The 21,048-nt window shown below is 43.5% G+C and overlaps 5 protein-coding genes across 8 annotated transcripts in view; 3 read left to right on the top strand and 2 right to left on the bottom strand.

The window, feature by feature from the left end:
• Positions 1-2,829, top strand: part of LOC115771890 (disintegrin and metalloproteinase domain-containing protein 9) — a 36,916-nt gene extending 34,087 nt beyond the window's left edge. Inside the window, exon 8 of the mRNA XM_030717774.1 lies at positions 503-2,829. Within this exon, the coding sequence (XP_030573634.1) occupies positions 503-2,372 (1,870 nt within the window). The 3' untranslated portion in view covers positions 2,373-2,829. The remainder of the gene's footprint in view (positions 1-502) is intronic.
• A 301-nt stretch (positions 2,830-3,130) lies between these two features.
• On the top strand, positions 3,131-4,947 carry LOC115757718 (cell cycle checkpoint protein RAD17). 2 transcript variants are annotated; one of them, XM_030698083.1, is made up of 5 exons: positions 3,131-3,154; positions 3,213-3,856; positions 3,907-4,367; positions 4,423-4,800; positions 4,883-4,947. In XM_030698083.1, the coding sequence occupies exons 1-5, from the start codon at positions 3,140-3,142 to the stop codon at positions 4,891-4,893; spliced, it is 1,509 nt and encodes a 502-aa protein (XP_030553943.1). In that variant the 5' UTR covers positions 3,131-3,139; the 3' UTR covers positions 4,894-4,947. The 2 variants fall into 2 exon arrangements, with proteins under 2 accessions (XP_030553943.1, XP_030553942.1); XM_030698082.1 differs by lacking the exon at positions 4,883-4,947 and having other exon boundaries at positions 4,423-4,860.
• A 313-nt stretch (positions 4,948-5,260) lies between these two features.
• On the bottom strand, positions 5,261-6,805 carry LOC115757719. Its single transcript, XM_030698084.1, has 3 exons — positions 6,542-6,805; positions 5,803-6,336; positions 5,261-5,744 (listed from the first exon to the last, which is right to left on the bottom strand). Exons 1-3 carry the CDS (start codon positions 6,711-6,713, stop codon positions 5,278-5,280), a joined length of 1,173 nt encoding a protein of 390 aa, XP_030553944.1. The 5' UTR covers positions 6,714-6,805; the 3' UTR covers positions 5,261-5,277.
• A 59-nt stretch (positions 6,806-6,864) lies between these two features.
• Positions 6,865-9,153, bottom strand: LOC115757720 (serine protease easter). Its single transcript, XM_030698086.1, has 5 exons — positions 9,087-9,153; positions 8,178-8,299; positions 7,936-8,117; positions 7,691-7,874; positions 6,865-7,624 (listed from the first exon to the last, which is right to left on the bottom strand). The coding sequence occupies exons 2-5, from the start codon at positions 8,260-8,262 to the stop codon at positions 6,921-6,923; spliced, it is 1,155 nt and encodes a 384-aa protein (XP_030553946.1). The 5' UTR covers positions 8,263-8,299; positions 9,087-9,153; the 3' UTR covers positions 6,865-6,920.
• On the top strand, positions 9,120-20,711 carry LOC115757717. Of its 3 annotated transcripts, none has more exons than XM_030698080.1 (6): positions 9,120-9,193; positions 15,210-15,640; positions 15,758-17,655; positions 17,720-18,825; positions 18,900-19,001; positions 19,097-20,711. In XM_030698080.1, the coding sequence occupies exons 2-6, from the start codon at positions 15,356-15,358 to the stop codon at positions 19,417-19,419; spliced, it is 3,714 nt and encodes a 1,237-aa protein (XP_030553940.1). In that variant the 5' UTR covers positions 9,120-9,193; positions 15,210-15,355; the 3' UTR covers positions 19,420-20,711. The 3 variants fall into 3 exon arrangements, with proteins under 3 accessions (XP_030553940.1, XP_030553939.1, XP_030553941.1); XM_030698079.1 differs by lacking the exon at positions 9,120-9,193 and adding an exon at positions 9,650-9,901; XM_030698081.1 differs by lacking the exon at positions 9,120-9,193 and adding an exon at positions 13,982-14,035.
• The last annotated feature ends 337 nt before the right edge of the window (positions 20,712-21,048 follow it).

The raw sequence follows: 21,048 nt of genomic DNA, 5'->3' as shown, positions 1-21,048 counted from the left end.
GTATAATGGCTTGGTGTTGGATACTATGTTAACATTTGTTATGCTCTATAATGTTAAAATTCCCATATGTTACTAGAAAAACAGCTTATTAATCATTAAGAATAATTCGATTTATCAATGTTAGGTATTTTAAAATAACCTGAAGTGCAAATAATTGTATTATTTTTTATGCCATTTATTTTATATTTTATATTCAATTTAGCTGCATTTGTTTAAGCTCTTGCTAATAATTTAAAAGTCAGTTGTAAATCTAGTAGCATATGGGTTTTTATATCTTTCTGCTGTTAAGTCGCTGTTAGCTGCATGTTAACAGCGTGCGCATGTTATCTACTCTCTGTTAATTTTCTTTAGCCTTTGCTTTTGGTGTTGGTTTGTCATTTTGCCTGCCCTCTTTGACTTTGCACTGATTTCTGTTGGTATGTTATATAAATGCAATATATATCTATATATCCCGCATACTATGCTTGTCTTTCCTGCTAATATGCCTTTTGTTTATTTGCAGCTTGAAAACCGCGAGCAATCAGAAACAGCCCACAACGCGCTCCAATCAGAATGGCACAGGTCCGCCTGCAGGCGGTGCCAATGGATTGCCAAAGTCCACGCCCAGCAGCACGGATGACATGAACTCGGCGCTGCTGAAGTCGCCCAGCGATTCGAGCGATGCCGCTCCAGCCAGCAATACTCCAGGCATGTTTGGCAAGTTTAAGGGTTTCACATTGCGTCCGCTGAACAATGCCAGCTCGCCGGCGAGTAATTACAGTGGACCCAATGTGGCCTTTGTGCAGCCCACGGTGCAGCAGGAGAACAACGGGGTGCCACAGCGCGCTGCACCGCCTCCGCCAGCGGTCAAGCTAGAGGAACAGGATGCCACAAAGAGCAGAAGTACTTTGCCAAGAGCCGCACCCGCGCTGCCACCACCCAATCCCGGCTCCACAGCGCGTCCCATCATATCCAAACCGAAACTGGATTCCAGCACACTGACTATGGTGCCGCTAAAGGGCGGAGATGGAGATCTTTCACCCATACGTGCGGCGCCCACTCCGCCAGCGCCGCCCGTGCCGCTGCACGCAGATCCCAAGCTGAACATTAAACGGGACGGCACCATACGCCGCTTCGCCTCGTTTCTGAAGAAGGAGGAGAAGCCGCCGCTCAAGGAAAAGACGTACATTGATCGTGAGCGACTGCGCACTCTAGAGATATCCGCACCGATGCCTGTGCCGTTGCCGCTGCAGGCAGAGTCCTCCAACTCGGACTCGGAGACGACACCACGCGAGGAGGAGACCAAGAATTTAGTGAAGCGCACGCAGTCCATGCGGTCGCCAACCAAAAAGACGCAGATGCAGACCTTCGGCTCGATGCGTTCGCCGCCTGGCGCAGCACGTCCCAAGAGCTCAGTGAATACCGGTGGTGCCGCCACAGCAGCCAGTTCGCGACCCAAATCGCCACCACCGCGTCCGCCGCCGGTTGTGAAGAAAACCAATTCAACAACTTCATCGGGCTATCAGCTGCCGGTGGCCACAGCTAAAACGACCGCCGAGAATGCCTACGACGATTGCGAGTGCGTGGAGTCGCCAATGCGCGCCTCCAGCGATGCCATCTACTCGGTGATTGAGGAGATACCGCCGGCAGCGCAGACCTTAAAGCGCAGCGATCTGGTGGCCAGCCTGGCCAGCAATGTCAGCGCCGGCGACATGGGCTTGCTGGGCGAGATTGTCAACGAGTTTGAGAAACTCAATGGCGGCGATTCCATCTACTCGGGCAAAGTCAACACACAGCCAGCAGATGCACCAGTAGACGAGCAGCCTGAAACGCCGCGTAGTCCAAAGCGTCCAGCACCACCGAAGCCCGCGGGCAGCAACAGAAACAGCAGCTCGGCCAGTGCAGAGGATAAGCCAGCTGTTACGCCCACATATCTGCGTGCACCGCCCATAAATGCGCCAGTGGCGCGCGTGGCGCCAACACGCTCAGACATCTCGCCATCGCGAGCCTTTTCCAGCTTCAAGCCAGCGCCAGTTCCCGCGAATGCAGCCAACGGATCCAGCAGCAACAGCAGCAGCAGCAGCAGCAAAGCATCTGCAGCTCCAGCGGTTCATCAGCCGCGCGGCAGCGGCAGCACAGCGCGACCCAAGTCCTTTACAAAGGCAACCAAAGCACTGCCCAATGGCGTAGCAGCCGCTCCCTCGGCCACCATACAGAAGCCCAAGCCGCTCTCGGCGAAGCCATCGTTTAGCGGCGGCGGCGGCGGCGGCCTGGGAAAGCGTGTGCCGGGCGGCTCGAAAACAGCTACGGCAGCAGCCGCGCCCACGCCACCCACGGTGAAGGCGTCAGCGAATATTGCGTCGCTGACGCAGCGTTTCGAGCAGCGAAAGTAGATAACGCTAACTACAACCTATGACTTTATATATTGTAAGTTAGGTTAGGTACGATCAAAATATCATTTGGCGCCGATTACCGAGTCAACGATGCCAGTTTCCCAAAAAGTCGTTGATATTCATTCCTTTTTAGATATCCCTCTAGCTAGGTCTAAGGCGTTGATTAATTTACGTGCTTTTAAGTATCTCAATGACTTTGTTGTAAGCTTATTGTACGAAATTGTATTGATATATAGTATATATTATATGCATACTCATCATATTTATATGTATGTAAGGTTGTTTATATATCTGTGTATGCTAATTGCTTTTGTAAATAAAAACCAAAGAAGTCAAATTGTCACAACAGAAATTGCGCAGCTAACGAAAAAAAGAAATTAATTTAAAATAGTCCACGGTACTCTTAAATTTAATGTTATGATGTTGTACAGTTGTAAAGCGCACTTGCGATATTTCAAAACGAATAAAGAACAAATTAATTCGATTCCAATACAAATATTCCCATAATTGCTTACGTTGTTAAATTTAATTTAGTTACAACGAAAAACTTTTGAGCTTGGTTTAAATAATTTCCGTTAAGTATTTTGGTGCTGGGCAGCACTGTCAGTGTACGCGAATTCGCCGCACCACCTCTCGCTGTCTAGTGGTGGACAAAAATGATTACAGCAGTGCCTTGAACATTATCGCACAAACATCGATGTGCACTTTTCATGTTATTTCATACTTCAAGTAATCGAAATGCGGTGATATCGATAACAGTCATTAAAATGAGCGCAAAAAGGGTAAACAATTTTATTATTACTTGTAAAATAGAATTATATACAAATAAATTGTACACAGAAACCATGGGTGAAGTCTGCCTTCAGCGAGTTAAACATGACAGAAAAGGCCAGCCCCGCTGCGACGTCCGTAAAACGCACAAGAAGCGCCAGTGCCGCAGCAGCTGCGAAATCGGGAAGCCAAAATACAAATTGCACGCCCACAACGGATGCAGTGGTAGATTTAACTCTCAAAGAGGACGAAAAGGAGGGTCCGACGCCAACAGTCAGTGACAATTGGATGGAGGGTTTTGCGCCTGCTACAAGTGACGATCTGGCTGTGCACCCCAAGAAAGTCGGCGACGTGCGCAACTGGTTGCAGCACTGCGAGGCCATGCGCAAGAAGCATCCAGCACAAATTTGTCTGCTTACCGGGCCAGCTGGTTGTGGTAAAACGGCAACGCTTCGAGTACTCGCTCAAGAATTTGGCTACGAGCTACAGGAATGGATCAATCCCACTGACTGTGAGGAAATTAATGCGCTGGGCGATCAACCTAATGAGGGTTCCTATATGGGCTCCCAGCTGGTGGCCTTCAAGAGCTTTCTGTTGCGGGCCTCGCGCTACAAGTCCTTGCTGACGACACAGAACAAACGTCTGCTACTAGTTGAAGACTTTCCCAATGTGCTGCTAAAGGATGCAACAGCTACTTTTGAAGATTTGCTTGAGTAAGTTACGTATAAACTATAAATCCCTTATAACACAAGGTCTTTTATAGTGAGTATGTCAACTATGGCAAGTCGCCGCTGGTCTTCATTGTAGCTGACAGCAGATCACGCGCCCTCAACATCAGTTACAAGCTGTTCACGGATCAACTGAAGGCCAAGCTGCGCATTGAACACATTAGCTTTAATTCCATAGCGGCGACTATTATGCAAAAGTCAATGAAACGCTTCGCCACGATGATGCAGCAGCAGCAGCACAAGGCCCTGTACAAGGTGCCAACACAAACTGTGTTGGATTCGATTGTGGTGTGCGCCCAGGGCGACATACGCAATGCGTTAATAAATCTACACTTTGGCTCGCTTAAGGGTGCGCCCAGCATGGCCACCAAGCAGCTGAATGTGACCGCTACAAGCAAAGGTCGCAAACGGAAAGCAACGAACACTTTAAAGTCCATTGGACGGGATGAGTCCATAACCATGATGCATGCACTCGGTCGCGTCTTCAATCCCAAATGTAATGTACACAATCCGAAGGCTTATTAACGTTTAGTAACGCTTTTCTCCTACAGATAATGAGGATAATGACAAGTGTCTGCTACATAGTCCCGAAGAAATAGCTGAGGCCTTCAGCATTGAGCCGAGGAACTTTATTAACTTCGTACATGCCAACTACCTGCCGCATTTTCATGACGTTGCCAATGTCAATGCTGCTGTCAACGATATTGGACTGGCTGACATGCTGCTCCAAGAATACCGGGACGATTCTCTGTCCTTGGTGGGCCTCACTATTGCCGTGCGTGGCTGCATGGTGGCCAATGTGGCACCGGTCTCTGGCTGGATGCCTGTACGCGGGCCCAAGCGTTTAACGATTCAACCACAGTTGACGCCAGCGGAGCAAAAGCTGCTGGGCGTAGCATATGCTGGGATTTCCAAACGCCTCTACGCCAGTGAGTACAGCTCCTTTGTCAAAACCATAGCCAAATAAACAAACTAGGCAAATTTATTTATAACTATTATGTAACGTTTTAGACAAACCATGAAGTCTGCATATTTATAAAGAAAAAAATTCCGTCAATTCAGTATTACAATTCAACGTTTTATTCAGTGACAAATCGGTTGTTTTCTATACAAAGTTCAATTATTTTCTTAATTTCGAATTTAAATTTAACGCGTGACTTATTAAAAGCAATTTTGGCAGATTTTTGTGGTTATAAAGCGTAGCACGAACTTGTTCAGTAAAAGTAACTTCAATTATCTTCTTTCAGCGTTTATATTAAATAATTCAATGATGTTTTTTTTTTTTTGTAATGCTTAGAGCTACAACTTAGGGTTTAAAAACGACTTAAAAGTAAACGCAGTTTCGCTAAATCATGTAACACAAGTACTGTCAGCTATTTACATGGCTAGGGTAACAGGGCATCAGTTTATTCGGGTTCTCCAGCGACTGCATCGTTATTCTTGGCATCCTCACTGGAGTTGTCATCCTCTTCCATGCGGCTGGCGTCCAGGAGAAGCAAGCGCTCCTCCTCATTAGCATGACCGTTTAGCTGAGCATCAATCTGCAGTGCGGGTGAGCCCGAATGGCTGCGACTATGTCGGTGCACGCTGCGCTCCGCATGACCATTGGCAATATTTAAGCCTGCCACGCCCATCTCATGGCCTTCGCTGCTCGATGATGAACTGGACGTGGTGGTAGATGTTGAGCTACTGCTATCACTCTCACTATCCTCGCTGGAAGAGTCCATTGGCGTGGGTTGTAGGGGGTGTTGACGTGCCTGCAACTCGCAAACTGCACTGGCTGTGGGTGCGGCAGCTGAAGGGGGTGATGCCGCCGCGGCGGCTGCTGCGGTTATAGTTGGCGAGCACGAGCGTATAATGTTTAATCTAAGTACTAAGCGTAAACATTTGTTTAGTTTGAATGGTGAAAAATTGCTAATACAATAACTAACTTTGATTCTCGCGCGTTAATTCCCGTATCTTTTCCTCGAGTGCTCGTATTTTGGCGCCGAACTCCTTTGAGATATTTTGCGCATTCAAGCTCTGCTGACGCTGTCTGCCTTGGTCCTTCGAGTATCGATCCTCGATTTGTAGACATTCCTGTATGAGCTCCTGTTTGTTCATCGTTTCCAATCGCTCAACACGCGCACGCTCGTAAACGTTTGAGAATTCCTTCGAGAGAAACAATTCCTGATCCTCGGTCTGAGAGCCAAAGCAATTATCATCGAAGTCGTCTTTGGGCAACTCGGACATATGCTCCTCCATCAAAAAGCGATTGGTGTTGTAGGGCACAAGCAGCGAACGAGAACGCACCAACTTGGTGCGGGCACTGCTGCTGCCACTGCTAGATGCGCCATTCCCGGCTGACGTTGTCACCAGATCCATTTTCCATGGCGGATACTGATTTTTCGTCTTTTTGGGTAACAGTTTTGATTTTTTGCCGCGCCGATGCTTGCGCCTTTGGGATGCACCGGACTGGGCACTTTCTACAATATAAAAGAACGCAGATTTGTTGCATTTCATTTAAGTGCTTGTAACGGCCGTCAATCGATTGCAATTGTGCAACACTGCGAGTGCAAGCAACAGCAGCAACAGAAACCTATCGATGTCGACCAATAAGATAGTCGCCATTGTCGCTTGCATACGCACGAATGGAAATTTTGTTTCCATGTCTTTGCGCCCAATTTTTACCTGTTTTTGCAGCTTCTGCCATTAGAAATTCACGCACGGAGTACTTGATGTCCGAATAGAGCACAGTTAAATGTAATTTCACAAATAAAACACTTAGGAAATATAATTTAAGACCTGGGCTCAGAGCGAGAGCAGCGCGTATAAAAGAGGAATGGCTAAAAACATTGTACATATCGATAATTGCAGCTAAGTTAAATCGATATTAAGGGTTGTCACATACCGATGCTTATCAATTTTAATCGTATAAGCTGCCTGCACAATTTAAATCCTTGCTATAAATTTAAAAACTAATGTTATGTAAGTAGAAAATATAAATTGTTTTTATTTGTATGCAAAAACAATAACATAACTTGCACTGTCAAAAATAAAATAAGATTGTTTAGGCCTTCAGATTGCCATGTATCCAATCAATGTAAGAGGCTACACGTGTATAAATATCTGGCCAGCCAGGACTTGGACACGGTACAGGGCCAAAAGACAATATGCCACCAAGAAGATACGCATTATTCTTGAACAGCATCAGCGGTCCGCCGGAGTTGCCGCGGCACTCATTGGCATTGGCGGCACCGCACAATTGGGAAGCCACAATGTGTACATTTTGAGCAGCATATAGTTTCTGACAATCTTCGATGGATGTGATGATAACTTCACTTTTTTGCATGCGCGAACTGGAGGTGGCTTGCCATCCGGCCACATCCACCACTAACTCCTCCAGTTCATCGGCGCGCAATTGCTTGTTGGGCAGGCAAATGGGCTGCACATACTCGCTAAACTGTACCCGATCCCCCAAGCGTATCATTGCAATGTCATTCGTTTGACTAGTGACGTCCTTGTTATAGTTTGTATGAACAATGATTTCTTCAGCGGACAGATCCTGATAGGGCGGTGCACAGTTTGTTTTCTCCGGCGAATGCGTGACCTGGCAGTCCGGATTTGTCATTGTGTCCCATTCTCCCAGCCGTACGGCACGAACTCTCCAGCCCCTATTGCTTATCGCTGGTCCAGCGACGCAATGGGCCGCCGTTAACACATAGCGCTCGCTGATCAGAACGCCGCCGCAAGCATGAAGTTTCTCTTGGTTTGCTGTGTCATTGGGAAAGAACCAGCGATAAGAATTATTGTTATTTCAATGTGAATAGCCATACATACGTTTAGTATATTCAATAAGAGCCAGCCACGGATACTCATTAATTTTTGTTTCCGAGTCATTGGAGCGCTGCCATGCGACAGCCCCGCATTCCCTGGGCAGTAGTGGATGTCTGAGGGCACCTAAACCCTCTCTCCTCGATTGACCTAAGCCAACAGTCCTATTGTTATCCAAAGGGCAGCACACCTAAAAAGTAGATATATTTCAATTGGATTCTTTTTATTGATTCAAACATTTCAGCACATACGTTTACGTTGCCATTTGGCTGTAGATTGCATTGATTATCACGCAGCAGATTTCTATCGGACTCGGACACAGTTGTTGTCGCAGAGAGTATCCTCATAAAGACTTCGCACTGGCGAATGGGGATGCATCGCCCCGGAACCCGTCCATCCGGTGTTAACGACGCACAATCACCTTGCCCCTGGGCTAAAGATAATTCCCTTGTTCAGGTTCACAACGACAAGTCTATAAATCTTTCATAATTACCAGCTACGCTCAATGTCAGTGAGCAAACAACAACGCCAGCGACTAGAACCGCAGCTAACATGCCTCGAACTAAATTAATTCCCATGCTTTGAAGCTTTCACAAAGATACTGTTTGCTCGGTTCTGAAATATTCGTAAATACAGGTCAGCAGTGGAAGCGCAGCGCACTGAATGGCATGCGCCAACCGAGTTGGTGTTATGACTGAGCGATCGAGTTTTGAGCCAAGCCGCTGTGTCCCACCGAGAGAGCGCGATTCCAGATAACAATTAAAACCGCTCCATAAGGCGAACAGCAGCCAAAATGCTTAGTACTGAGCCACTAGGAATGCTCCAAAGTTGTCAAAATGTATACATTTTTTAAGAAAAAAATCCAGTTGATGCTAACCGTTAATATCTGAGGTATTTCTGAAACAATCAAAATTGCTGATAATAGGAATTAACGTAACCGTCAATCGCGGTAACTGTGACCTGCCAACGAAATACTTGTGACAAAGCAGTCTACTTTACTACTGGCATAAACTGCGGCAGCTGTTAAATTCAAACTCGCGCTTTTATCGCAGTTTTTATTTAAAACAAATCACATTGAAGAGCAACTAGTTTAAAGAAAAGAAAAACTAACTTTTAGCACTTTTCGCGGCATTCTAAAAAATCATTCTTAAACTCCTAAAAAGTCAAAAACGATTAACGGAAAGTTTTCCAGGAATGAGTAAGTGTTCGCTGTTAATAGCAGTTCAGCAAAATGTTAAATTCCTGTCGTTGTGTGTGTGTTAACATTTTTTACACGTATGCGCACACACGCTCAAAAAGTTCGTAGGCGCGTGAAAAAATTAAATTTAATAAAAAAAACGCATTTATATCGATGCCCAGGGAACCAAAACACAATAAAGTGTAACAATAAATATTGTCCTACAGCTAGGCGATCGTTCTCAGTTGGCAACTACAAGATTTCAAGTCGAAAACACCATTTGAAAGTGCGATTACGGTGCAAAGAAAAAATTTTCTGCAAATAATTCCCAGGTCTGTTTGCTGGCGTAATTGGCAATGTATGTTGTCCATGTGTGTGTGCGTGCGAAAGCCTTTGTATTTGTACGAGCAAAGTGCATGTATTTGTGAGAGCGCTGAATAGCTGTGAGTTGTGAGTACATGTATGCGCGCAAGCAAACAGAAGTAAAGAGCGCGGGAAAAGCAAACGGGTAGAGTTGTCGAGATGTGAGCTAAAATTTGGTATTATTTGAATATGATCATCAAATAATTGTACATATTAGGAAAAACTAATAAAATTATAATACAGTTATTATTTCTAATGCCGCTGCTAATTTTATGAAATTTTTAAGTTAATATTTCATTAAAAAGCAATTCGAAATAAATACGGCAACCCTGCACTTGGGAGGGTACCTAAAAACAAAACCAAGTATATTGCGCGCGTCGTTGCGGCGCCAGTTTGACGTTTGACTCGTCATCAGACGGTTGGGTAAATTTTTTCTCTCGTTTGCTGTTGCGGCTGTGTGCTTGTGTATGTGTATATGTGTATGTGTGCGTGTCTGTTTGCACTGCTTGTGACGCATTCTTGTTTTGCAGCAAATCAACGCCAAAAACAAACTTTGAACGGCGCATATAATGAAGAAAGAAAAGACGAGTTTTTTATAAAGTCTCGATGATACCAAGAATATTTTGGTAATTGTGATATTTTAAATGAAACAAGAAGCAAGTGCAATTACATACAAGGTAATAAGTGCAGTGGTGGTGGCGTGCTGACTGCGCTGGTATGGGTGTGTCGCTCTCTGTTTGGCTGTGTGTGCAAGTGAAATGAAGTAAAAGAAAAGGAAGGCATGACAAAGGGCGACGTCGCCGCGGCTGAATAAAAAGAAAAACGTATAAAAATGCCGGCAACGCCGAATTTCAAGTGCGCTATACCTACATATGAATGTGTACAAATACAAAGGGCTGTCTGCCACTTTAAACAAGTGCAAGTCGCAATGCTGTGTTTGAGAAATATATAAGCGTATCTGGAAAAGCGCTTTTCTTTTGAATGCTCCAAAGCTCATTTACACGATAATGTATAATTTGTTTTGTTTTGTTTATTTGTTTATTATCGCCCACAAATACAATCGCAAATGCTTTTATGTGCGTGCGTGAGTGTGCAGTGATGTGCCCAGGCGGTGATAATTACGTTTCGCAACAATCGTCATCATTACAATCGTGTCTAAGCGTATGTGTGAGTTGCCAAAATCTCGCGTTTGGGCCATGAACTAAAAGTTGCGAGAGCAAGACAAAGACAGCGTTATCGTTAACGGTACTCGTAGGTGCCGCAAAATACAGCTGTGTACGTGTTTACATACACATACCATTGCAGTTACATGTAATATGTGTGAGAGTGTTTTGCAGCTGACGCTCACTAGCGTCCATAAAATAACATGAAAAAAAAAAACAGTGAAAAATGATAAAGCATTGTGTAGAAAACTGAAGTGGGAAGTAACGGGCACAGCCCACCCTGCCAGACTAGCGGCTGTGCCTGTTGGCGTTCTTTGCTTTTCTTACATCTGCCGTTTAGCACAGCCTCGTTGCGGTCGTCATCAGCTTCATCCATACATACATACATACATGTACATAAGTACATGCAGACATGCATACATAAGTATATACGTGCACACGTTTATTTTGTGCTTTTTCTTTTACACATTTAGCCTTCAGTTTCCGGTTATGAAGGAAACAAACGGGTTCGGTTTTCCTGCACTTGCAACATGTGTGCGTGTGTATTGTGTGCATTTCATTGTAGTTTCTGTGCGTCAATAACTACGAAAAAAAAAACATCGGCCGCTGCTTCCATTCGCGCTCTTCCCAAGAGTTGGGTCGATTCGTTTAGAATAAGTGCATTTGAATGTTCGATAGCAATTAACAACTGATCCTATGAATGTAGTTACATATGTATGTAGATTTATTAGTTTAGGGCATTGTAGAAAAGTTAGTAATTGTTTATCCCAACACAAATCTGCAAATATATATTAAGTTAAATCAAATTGTTTGTTCGCATATTAAGTGGAACAGGAAATCGTGGTGCATAGAAATCACATTTTGAACATTTAAATGGAACTGAAAAGCAGAATGTATGAACTGTAACATAAATGATCAATCAAATAGCTAAAGAAGTTAATTAACATGCTGGCTTGTTGAATGAGTTTAAACTTAAGGACCCAACCATACGTACTCTTCCCTACTCTGTTCAGCAGTCTATACAACATTTTCCAGAGCTGACACAAAAGAGCGACAGTTCTTTGTTGACTCTTCGAGCGTTGCCAAACGCTTCTCTATGTATAGGATATATATATATATGTATGTATGTATGTATGTACACATGTTGCATGTACATAAACCATTTCAATTTGATACAAGCTAGTTATAATACTCTGTGCTGGCAACTATTTAGTAGTGACTGTTGTTGCGGCGCGTTAAGCGTAACGATGCGAATGCTTTGCTCTCGCAATTAACCTCTCAACCGGCTTTCTGCCTGCCTGCCTGCCTGTCTGTCTGTCTCACTGTCTGTCTGTCTGCCTGCCTCTAGCAGACCAGCAGACCTTTGAGTCGTTTCTTCAGCCTTTACAACCTTCATATTTCAACAGGCATTGCACCACGCACAGTCTAACATTTTCTATGAGGCTTTTCATTTTACAGCCCCTTGAATCTATCAAAGGAGTTCTGAAAAAGGTCACATAGTTTAAGAGCACGGAGCGAACGCAAGATGTTCAGTTTCAAGCAGCGAAGAAATTTCTTGAAAGAACCGAAACCATATTCGAATTACCCAACGAAAACCTATTTGGCTAGGAATTAGGTGGTTATTGATTTACAGAAACTTATGCTACTTCATAATTAAGAGGAATATGAGGCTTTCTAGGAAGAAAACAAAATATATGGTATTAATTAATATAGCTCGAATTAGAAAATCACATCATATGTATGTATGTATATACCTTTTCAAAATGTCTACCTGGTAATGCTGATTATATGGACAGGTTTTGCCCTATACGAGAAAAAACTCCAAGACGGAACCCGCCCAGAGTTTTATATGGTTTCTTCATAGAATTACCAAGTCTTGTACTAGTTGCCTTAGCTTCCTTTGTCTAGGCTTTACGAGCTGATTGTTTGGCCTGTTCTTTTGTCACTTTATCATTATTCGAGCGCTTCTAAACGCCAAAGAAAACGAGCCAAAACCAGTTAACATTTAACTCCAAAAAAGGCCAAAGCCAGCCGCTGACAAACCTCGTAAAAGAAGAAGATGGACCTGGGGCAGAGCGTAAAGCGGCGGAAACCACAATACAATACGACAACAACAACAACAGCAACAACAACAACAACTACGAAATTCAGTATAGTCATTATTTGCAATTATTGGAATGTCTCTTTGGTTCTTTTTCTCTTTTTATGTGTACGCTAAATACATTTGTTGTTTGTGTTTTGTTTTGTTGTTTTTGTAATTGCCGCAGGTTTCTCTTGCGGCTTAGGATCAAAAACCTTTGCCCAGCTTTATATACATATACATATGTATATATGTATGTATATGTGTATGCATGTATGTGTATGCGTGCGTTTGTCTTTGAGTGTATTTTTGTTTGATTTCTGTTTTGAGCATATTCGCCAAGTCTTAACCTTACATTTTTTCAATGCCGACTTCATATTTTTGTTGGTCTCACTCTTCCTCTTCGTCTGCGTCTCGGCAACAATTCACAGTGCAAACATAATAAACAAAACTATCACGTACACACACACACGCACACACACACACACACACACACACACACATACTCTCCTCATATGAGGTCTTGCATACGCAAGTGTGAGTAGCGCCTATCTCTTGTTTAATGCTCTTCTCGTCATTTCCTTCTTTCTCGGAAATGTAAACAAAATAGAAACAATGCAACTCAATACGAGTGCGTCTGTCAAATGCAAAATACCAGCGACATTTATTCACTTTTTGAAATACGAGCGAAATTCAACTCAATACGCATTGTGGCAATTACAATCATTACAATATTAATATTTATGTAAATGAATACAGTAGTTGCATTCACGACTAGCCAAACCAGTAAATTATTACGGTTCATTAAAATGCTTTCAATTTGCCATATGGTCAGCTACATGTTAATATCTACAATTACTCATGTACATAAATTCACATTCAATTTAAAAATATGCATATGAATGCATTTATACAACAAGATATTTAGAATATATTAAATATAGGTATGTTAGTATCGAATACCCATACGCTCGAAAATGGCCTCAAAATAGAATTATCTAGCAAGTATTCTTGAGTTTTTGCTTTTTAGTGGAAAATGTAGAGCTTCGTTAAATTCGAACTTCTTCGAAATTAGAGCCATCTCGAATAACGGTTTAATTTTCGATCAACCAGTTTATTATCAATATTAACAGACATGATGCGATGCGCTAATTTCTAATATCAAAGCAACATCAAAAAACACGATTAGTCAAGACCTTGTTTACCCAACAGATATCACTAAAACGGGATATGACTCATAGTGTGCATATCAAAGAGTTTTGTCTAACATTTTTTTGTTTTGATTAAAATTTCAAGGCACTTGGAAAAAGATCATAAATTCTTTGTCAAAATAAACTATTTTATTTCGAAAAATTATTTTCCGTTTTAATTTAATAACGAAGAAAGATAAATTTTCTAAGCATATATGAAATTTTCTTGTATTTTGAAATGAAATAAATACAGTACTTAAATTACTCCAGTTGATCATTTTCTATTCGTTATTTTATTCATTCGTTTATTCGATTTACGAAAAAACTTTCTTTTTCAAAGTAAATCGGGTCTTACAACCAATATGCGCTATGTTAATGGTGTGTACAATTGCAATGTGCATAATGTAATTTATCTTCAAACTAAATTTATTTTCAGTGTATAAATTGCAGCTTCCAGATACTCAAGCTAAACTTGATTTGTTTTGGTTTTCATTGGAGCTGCGCACTCAATAATTGTTGCTTGCTTTCATTTAAATTTGATTATACAAATGTTAGTGTATGTGTACATATGTATGTATGCATGTGTATGTGCATATCATATGTCAATAAGCAAAATTGTTTTTGTTCTCGTTTTCAATTTTCGTTTGGCTTGCAAATTTTGCGTACGCGCTTTCTTGTTGTTTTTGTTTTTACTTGTGAATTCGTATGCTCGAAAACAGTTTTTTTTTTTCATAGTGTGTGTATGTGTGCGAGAGTTCATTATTATTTCTTTTGATTGCGTATTTTGCTTTGTGCTTTACTATCAGCACTTTGCGTTTGCTTTGTCTTTACGAACTGGGGAGAAAAGAAAAAGGCAAAGAAATCAAGCGATTCGCTTGAATTGTCTTATTGTCTGTTGTCTGAATTGTCTGTCGCAAGCACATTTATTTATTTGCGGGAATATATATGTACGATATACAGTTTGTTTTCATACCCTGTTACAAATCTTTGGTATGGGTATGTTGGGTTCCATATAATTTATATAATAATTCTGTTAAACTATAAATTTAGATTTTATGTATCTCCATATTATATTTATTTACATGTTCTCTTAAGCATTACATCCTGCATGTTTATAGCCCCCTTTTACTGGATATATAATAAAGGGGGTATATATTGTAACACCCTTAGTTTTTTCTTAACCATATGTTTGTAACACATGTGCATATTTGTGTGTCCAGGGTATTCTCAGTAGTCGGGTATAACTAGATAACAGTCACAATCTCGATTGACTCACTGTATTTATTGTTATTGCAGTGTGTTCCACATCTGCGCCTGTGTATGTGTTAGTGAGAAAGAGAGAAAGAGAGAGAGAGAGAGAGGAACTTTTTGTGGAAGAATTATTTATGTGCGAGTGTGAGTGTGTTTTTGTGTGTGCACTTTTGAGCTTAAGCAGTGCATTTGGCCAGAGCACACGTGACAACGCCCCTCGATAAGTCTGCTCTTTGCCCAATCAGCAGCGAGTTCGCAGGCTTCAAACCAGACCAAACTAACGCGTTGTTATTTATTGCAGATCAAATAGAAGTCAGGCGGCAAATACATAAACACATACACACACACTCAACACACAAACAGCCCAGTAGCAACACGAAGAAGAAGAAGAACTGCACCAGCAATAACAACAATAGCTAAAGCAACGGCAACGGCTGCAAATTGGACATGTCATGTCAGCAAGCGTCAAGATTCATTACAGCAACAGCGACAACAACAGTAGTAACAACGAAAAGCATACCAACAACAAAACGCATTGTAACTGCAACGCCAACAACAATAACAGCAGCAGCAGCAGCAGCAGCAGCTAAAACAGCAGCGAAAACAACGCCACTGGCCGTGGTTGTGGAGAACAATATTGGTGTTGCTGCCGCCAAAACGAACACGCCTGAGGATCCCTATGTGTTCACAGAGACTATTGCAGCGACACCGCCAATTTTATTTAATGCACAGGTAAAGCCAAGCCAAGTCGTGTCAAGGCGAAACTGAATTAAACTAAAACAATGCCCTCACCTATACACACACATACATACATATATCTACAATACATATACATTTATATTGTTGTAGAAATCGCGAGCCCGCCTAAGCGTAGCGCAGCACAGCAGAAATTGCAGCAACAGCAGCAAGCAGAGAGCTGCAAACAAAAAAGCGAGCATTGTTGCTGCAACTAAAGCGTCCATTGCGCAGTTTAATGGCACTGCAACAGCAGCAACAGCAGCAGCAGTCACTGTATCAACAGCGAGAGCAGCAGCAGCAACAACAAAGGCGCAGGCGTCTTTGGGTGCAGCAGCAACAAATACAGCAACGAATTTCAATAATGTCACACAATCTCAAAGGCAGCCAACGTCACAGTCGCAGTCGCAGTCGCAGCTGCAATTGCAGTCGCCGCTTCAGTTGCAGTCGCAAGCTTCACCGAAACGCGCCACCAACGTTTGCGTGGTACGTCCTCAGCAGCAACTGCAACAGCAACAGCATCAGCAACAGCAGCAGCAACTGCAACAACTGAAGCAACAGCAATCAAAATTGACCATCAAGCAACCAGCACCACATCCACCACCGCCGCCGCCGCTTTATACGCACACGCCCTCCTTGTGGCAAACGCCGCTCATATTGGATAGCACGCAGAAGCAGCAGCAGCAGCAACAACAGCAACAGCAGTCCAGCATTGTCGTTGCCACAGCGTTGGTCAGCCCGCCCACATCGCCCGCCTCGTTACCCTCGCCAACGGCCAATTCGCCGCCGACGGCAGCTGTGACCGCCATGGTGTCGCCCATTGTGGTGCCTCTATCAGCAGCGTCGGCTGCGATGTCGCCGCCAAAGGGCGGTTCACTGCCACCATCAAAGTTTCATCATACGACGTTGGCGCAGCACTTGCAGAAGGTGGAATGTCTGAAGAAGAAGAAATCCTTGCCACTGGCCTGCCAGAACTCCAACAACCACAACAACAACAACAACATTATGGAGTCGCTACCCAAGACGACAACTCCGTTTGCCGCCTACAATTTAACGCATCCACCACCGCTAACGGTTTTCAATACTGCAGCAGCAGCCACACCTGCAGCTGTTGGTGCAACAACGAAAAAACATTCCGCCGATGCTACCGATGACAACAACGATCTCAATGAGATTCCCGTCAATGTCATCTTTCGGAAGCCACCAGAGCTTTTAGCTGGTGTTGCCGCACAAACACCGCCACGTCCAGCGGTTGCAATTGAACAGCAGGCCGCAACGACGAAGCTGGGCGCTGTGGCACCATTAACACCGCCAACGCCACCCACACTAGCGTCGCCTTCAAAGCCGCTGCTGGGAAATGTGTGTACGAAGTTGCCAGTGACAGCAACAGCAGTTACTGCACCCGCCCTTCTGACTACTTCAGCGTCAGCAGGAGTAGCAACAGCAGCTACAGCCGCAGCGGCATCCATTGCCAGCATTCAATATGAACAAATGTCTTCCAAAGTTGCCAATTCTGTTGTCAGTAATGCTGCCGCTTTAAAACGTAAAGCGCCGGTAGTTAGCACAGGTTGCAGAAAGGGCAATAAAACAAACAAAAATGCTGCACAGGAGACGCCGCCGTCAGCAATTGCGCAGCCAGTTCAGGACGCAGCTCCCACGTTGGAAGCAGCGTCAGTTGGCTCAGTGGCGCGGCGACGCAAAGTGACGCCAGCGGCAAAGCCCAACACAGTACTACTCAGCGAGAACGAGCCTTTGGAGCTGGATGTTCCATACTGCCTGCAAACTCGTTGGTTGCATGCCGGCAAACATCTTGGCCAGGAGTCCCAGTCCGTGCTGAGTAATCGCGAGGAGCGCATTGCTCTACGTAAAGGTGTGCTACGCCGCCAGGCGCTGCAGTTACTTTCGACCCGTACGCTGCAGCAGCTGCCAATGCGTGCGGCACGTCAGCGCTTGCGGAGTGTTCAGAGTCTATTGCTCAAATACGGGGATCATGCGAGTCAGAAGCAGGGCATGTAAGTACACAAAAATACCTAGAATCTTAGTCGATGCCAATTGAAACCTTTTTCATCTTCGCAGTGGCGTTGGCAATCGCTGTCTGGTGGCTGCTTGCAAACAGCCCACGCTTAGCATGGCCGCACACTGTGAGCGCCACATTATCAACAACACGACACAGCAGCTATTCCAGCCGTGTGTCGCCTGGCGTGTGGATGGCGTCGCCTGTCAGGCGCCCGTCTTCGATGTGCTGCACACGCTGGCCCTGTGTCCGGTTCACAGTCACCTGCGGCATGCCGTTGGGGTGCAGTCTAAACAGCAGCAGCCGCAGCAACGGGCAAGAGTTTTACAACAGGGGCCCAAGCAGGCGCCCACGCCCGCCGTGCCAGGTCCTGTGCCGGCCACAGTAGTTGCTGCTAATGCGCCAGTGGCTATTAAACGCAAGCGTAAAACGAATCCAAATGCCAATCCAGTTGGCCGTCCGCAGAAGCGTGCCAAAAAGCTAGATGCATCCGCTAACAGCACGTTGCCCGTAATGCCACCGGTGTCGGCGGTGTTGCAACGTAAGAGCAGCACCACCTCGCTGGAGTCTATTGCCAGCAACTCGCAGTCGTCGGCCAAGTCGCACTCGGCACTGCAGCCCTACACACCAACAGCGCCTGTCTTAACTGTGCCGCAGCAGCAGTCGATACCTCCAGCGCTGGCGCCGCTCAGCGATTATCAACTGCAGCAGCAGCAGCAACTGCTGCCGAAGATCGAATCGGAGCAGCAGACGCAGCAGCTAGATGCTAATTTACTGGCCAATGCCAATTTCAAGGTAGATGAAATTAGCCAAATAGTGGCACAGCTGGCGGCAGCCAGCAGCGAGTTGCATCATAACAACAACGACTTGCACTTTAATAACAACAACAATAGCAACATGAACTACTACAGCAACAACAACAGCAACAGTGGCAGCAGCAGCATAAGCTGTGGTTTTCCCTCATTCAACGCAGCTTTCGGCAATGCCATGAGTGGCCAGGGCCAGCAGGTCGGATCGCATCATGCCAACACATCGCTGGCCAGCACGGAGAGTATGCTGGGCCAGCACATGTTTGGCATCTGCGAAAACAGTTCGGCCTATGCCAGCTCCGAGGATACGGGCCTGGGTGGCCTCAGTGAGTCGGAGCTGATAGGCGCAAATGATGCTGGTAAGTGGACAGCTAGGATATTCTGTTCAATTTCCAATTGCTAACTACATATCCTATTTACATTCACTTTGCAGATGATATAGCATTAAATGGCGCCCATTTGCTGGAGGAGCACGATTTGGTAAATGTATTTGATACGCTGCCGGACGACGCGTTCAACGAGTTATTTCAATCCGGTGTGTATTTCATAATTACAAAGTTAATTGTGCTTTTCATTGTACTAATTAATGTGTGCACCTCTCCGCCATGCGCCGCCTGTGCTGTGCTGCAGTGCAACAAGCCGAGTGCGAGGCCATGGATCGTGCGCTCGAGATTGCCGATAAGAACCTCAAGTGTCTGCAGCAGACAATTGGCAACACGGCGCACGACAGCGCATTCCTTAATGATTTCCTCGACGTGGGCGATGATCTGCTTGTGAACGCTGTCTCGTCCGTGATGAACTCGCCTAACACATCCGGCATCGATGCCTCCACGCTCTTTGTCGATAGCAACGGCGGCGGAAACAGTAGCAGCAACGGTGCTGCCGGCTCCAGCTCCAACAGCTGCACGTCGGCGGCCTCCGTCGCGGATATACGCGGCCTGGTCCAGACATAAATCGGCCTTAGCCTCACTCGTACAAGCTTCTAGTGAGTCGCTTTCAAACGTTCTTTCGAAAACATATGAAAATCTTGAAAAAAACACACTTAGAAAACAAATATCTAACTTAATTTCTCAACTAATGTTGAACAACTTTTATGTTTTCTATATTTACCAAAATTTCCTTGTTTGGCCATCAGAGAAGCTTGACAGATTCACTGACTCCGATTTCTTCTTTAGAATACACTTCTATATACTACCTATGTGTATGTATAGCATGCGATGCATACATAATAACTGAAGCATCATATAAATACTATGTGTTATTGCAAAAAATTCTAAAAAAAAAAAAACAAAAAAAAATACATAAAAACAAATTCCAAAAATAAAACTAAAAAAATTTCAAAAAACAAAAATATAAACAAAAAAATATACTGTAAATTCGCGTGTAACCTTAGCGTAAAAATAATTAACTTAATGTTATCAGTTAGTGCAACAACAAAAAAATTGTAAGAAATAACGAATTGTGAAAGAAATGTAGAATGCAGGTATACACACACACACACACACATACACACAGCAAAAGGGAAAAATAAATTATACAAACTTAGGAAATGTTAGTAACAAATTTGAATTTGAAAGCGTGAAAGAAATGCTAAATATCGCATAGCAGAGTTAAGTTCGAAGTAAGCATAGAATTTGTTGAAACCTTTTTATAAGCGCATTTACATCAAACCACTTAAAATCAGAAATGTAACAATAGTAACAACAACAGCAGAAGCAAAAAGAATTTAAGTTTTATTTAGTTTATGGATCAAACCTATACATACACACACACACACACACACACACACACATTAAACGTACAAGGGACTAAATAGTTTGAAACCGCGAATCGTATTACAATATATATATAAATATATATATTAGAACACACCTACGTAAGCTTTAATTTAAATGAAACCAACAAACAACTAACAAAATTGAAATGCAACTTGGTTTTTTTAAAGTTGTGTTAAAACAGATTTTGTTTGTAGTTGATTTGCAACTGGAAGAAATTCAAGTTTCAAACATTTGAATTTGGTTTATTACTTTTTGATTTGGTCTTTGTAGTGCATATGTAAATTAATAATTGCATATTTAATAGAATTATATATACTTTATATACTGAAATATAAAATTATTTAGCCTAAGTAAAACACATACACATGTACCCACAAATACATACAAGAAAACTGTTACGCTTTAAATATAAATCATTTAACGCCCAAAACACACGCCCACCTCACATATACACACACACGCACGCACGCACACAGACACACGACACGCTCACGCACGCATCGACATCCATTGTAATATTTCATTTGTCATCTTTGCAAGTATTAAATGAGAGAAACCGTTTAATAATAAAAGAAAGCAACAACAATACGTATACATCAAATTACATCAACTGTCAAGCATTCAATTTACATCATGCTTAGGCAGCGCACATTAAGGATCTTCATTGTGGACGTGTACAAGAAGGGAACTACTCGTACTTTAAACATATTAGACAAAACTGTAATATATTTAAATAATATTAAACACATGTATATTCTCCCCCCCTCTCTCTCTCTGTCTCTCTGTCTCTATCTATCTATTTCT

Source organism: Drosophila novamexicana, unplaced genomic scaffold (assembly GCF_003285875.2).
Source record: "Drosophila novamexicana strain 15010-1031.04,08,12 unplaced genomic scaffold, DnovRS2.1 tig00000108-arrow-pilon, whole genome shotgun sequence".
In the NCBI taxonomy this organism is placed as follows: Eukaryota; Metazoa; Arthropoda; class Insecta; order Diptera; family Drosophilidae; genus Drosophila; species Drosophila novamexicana.
Note: the sequence above shows the minus strand (reverse complement) of the source record. Positions and strands in the feature narration are given on the sequence as shown.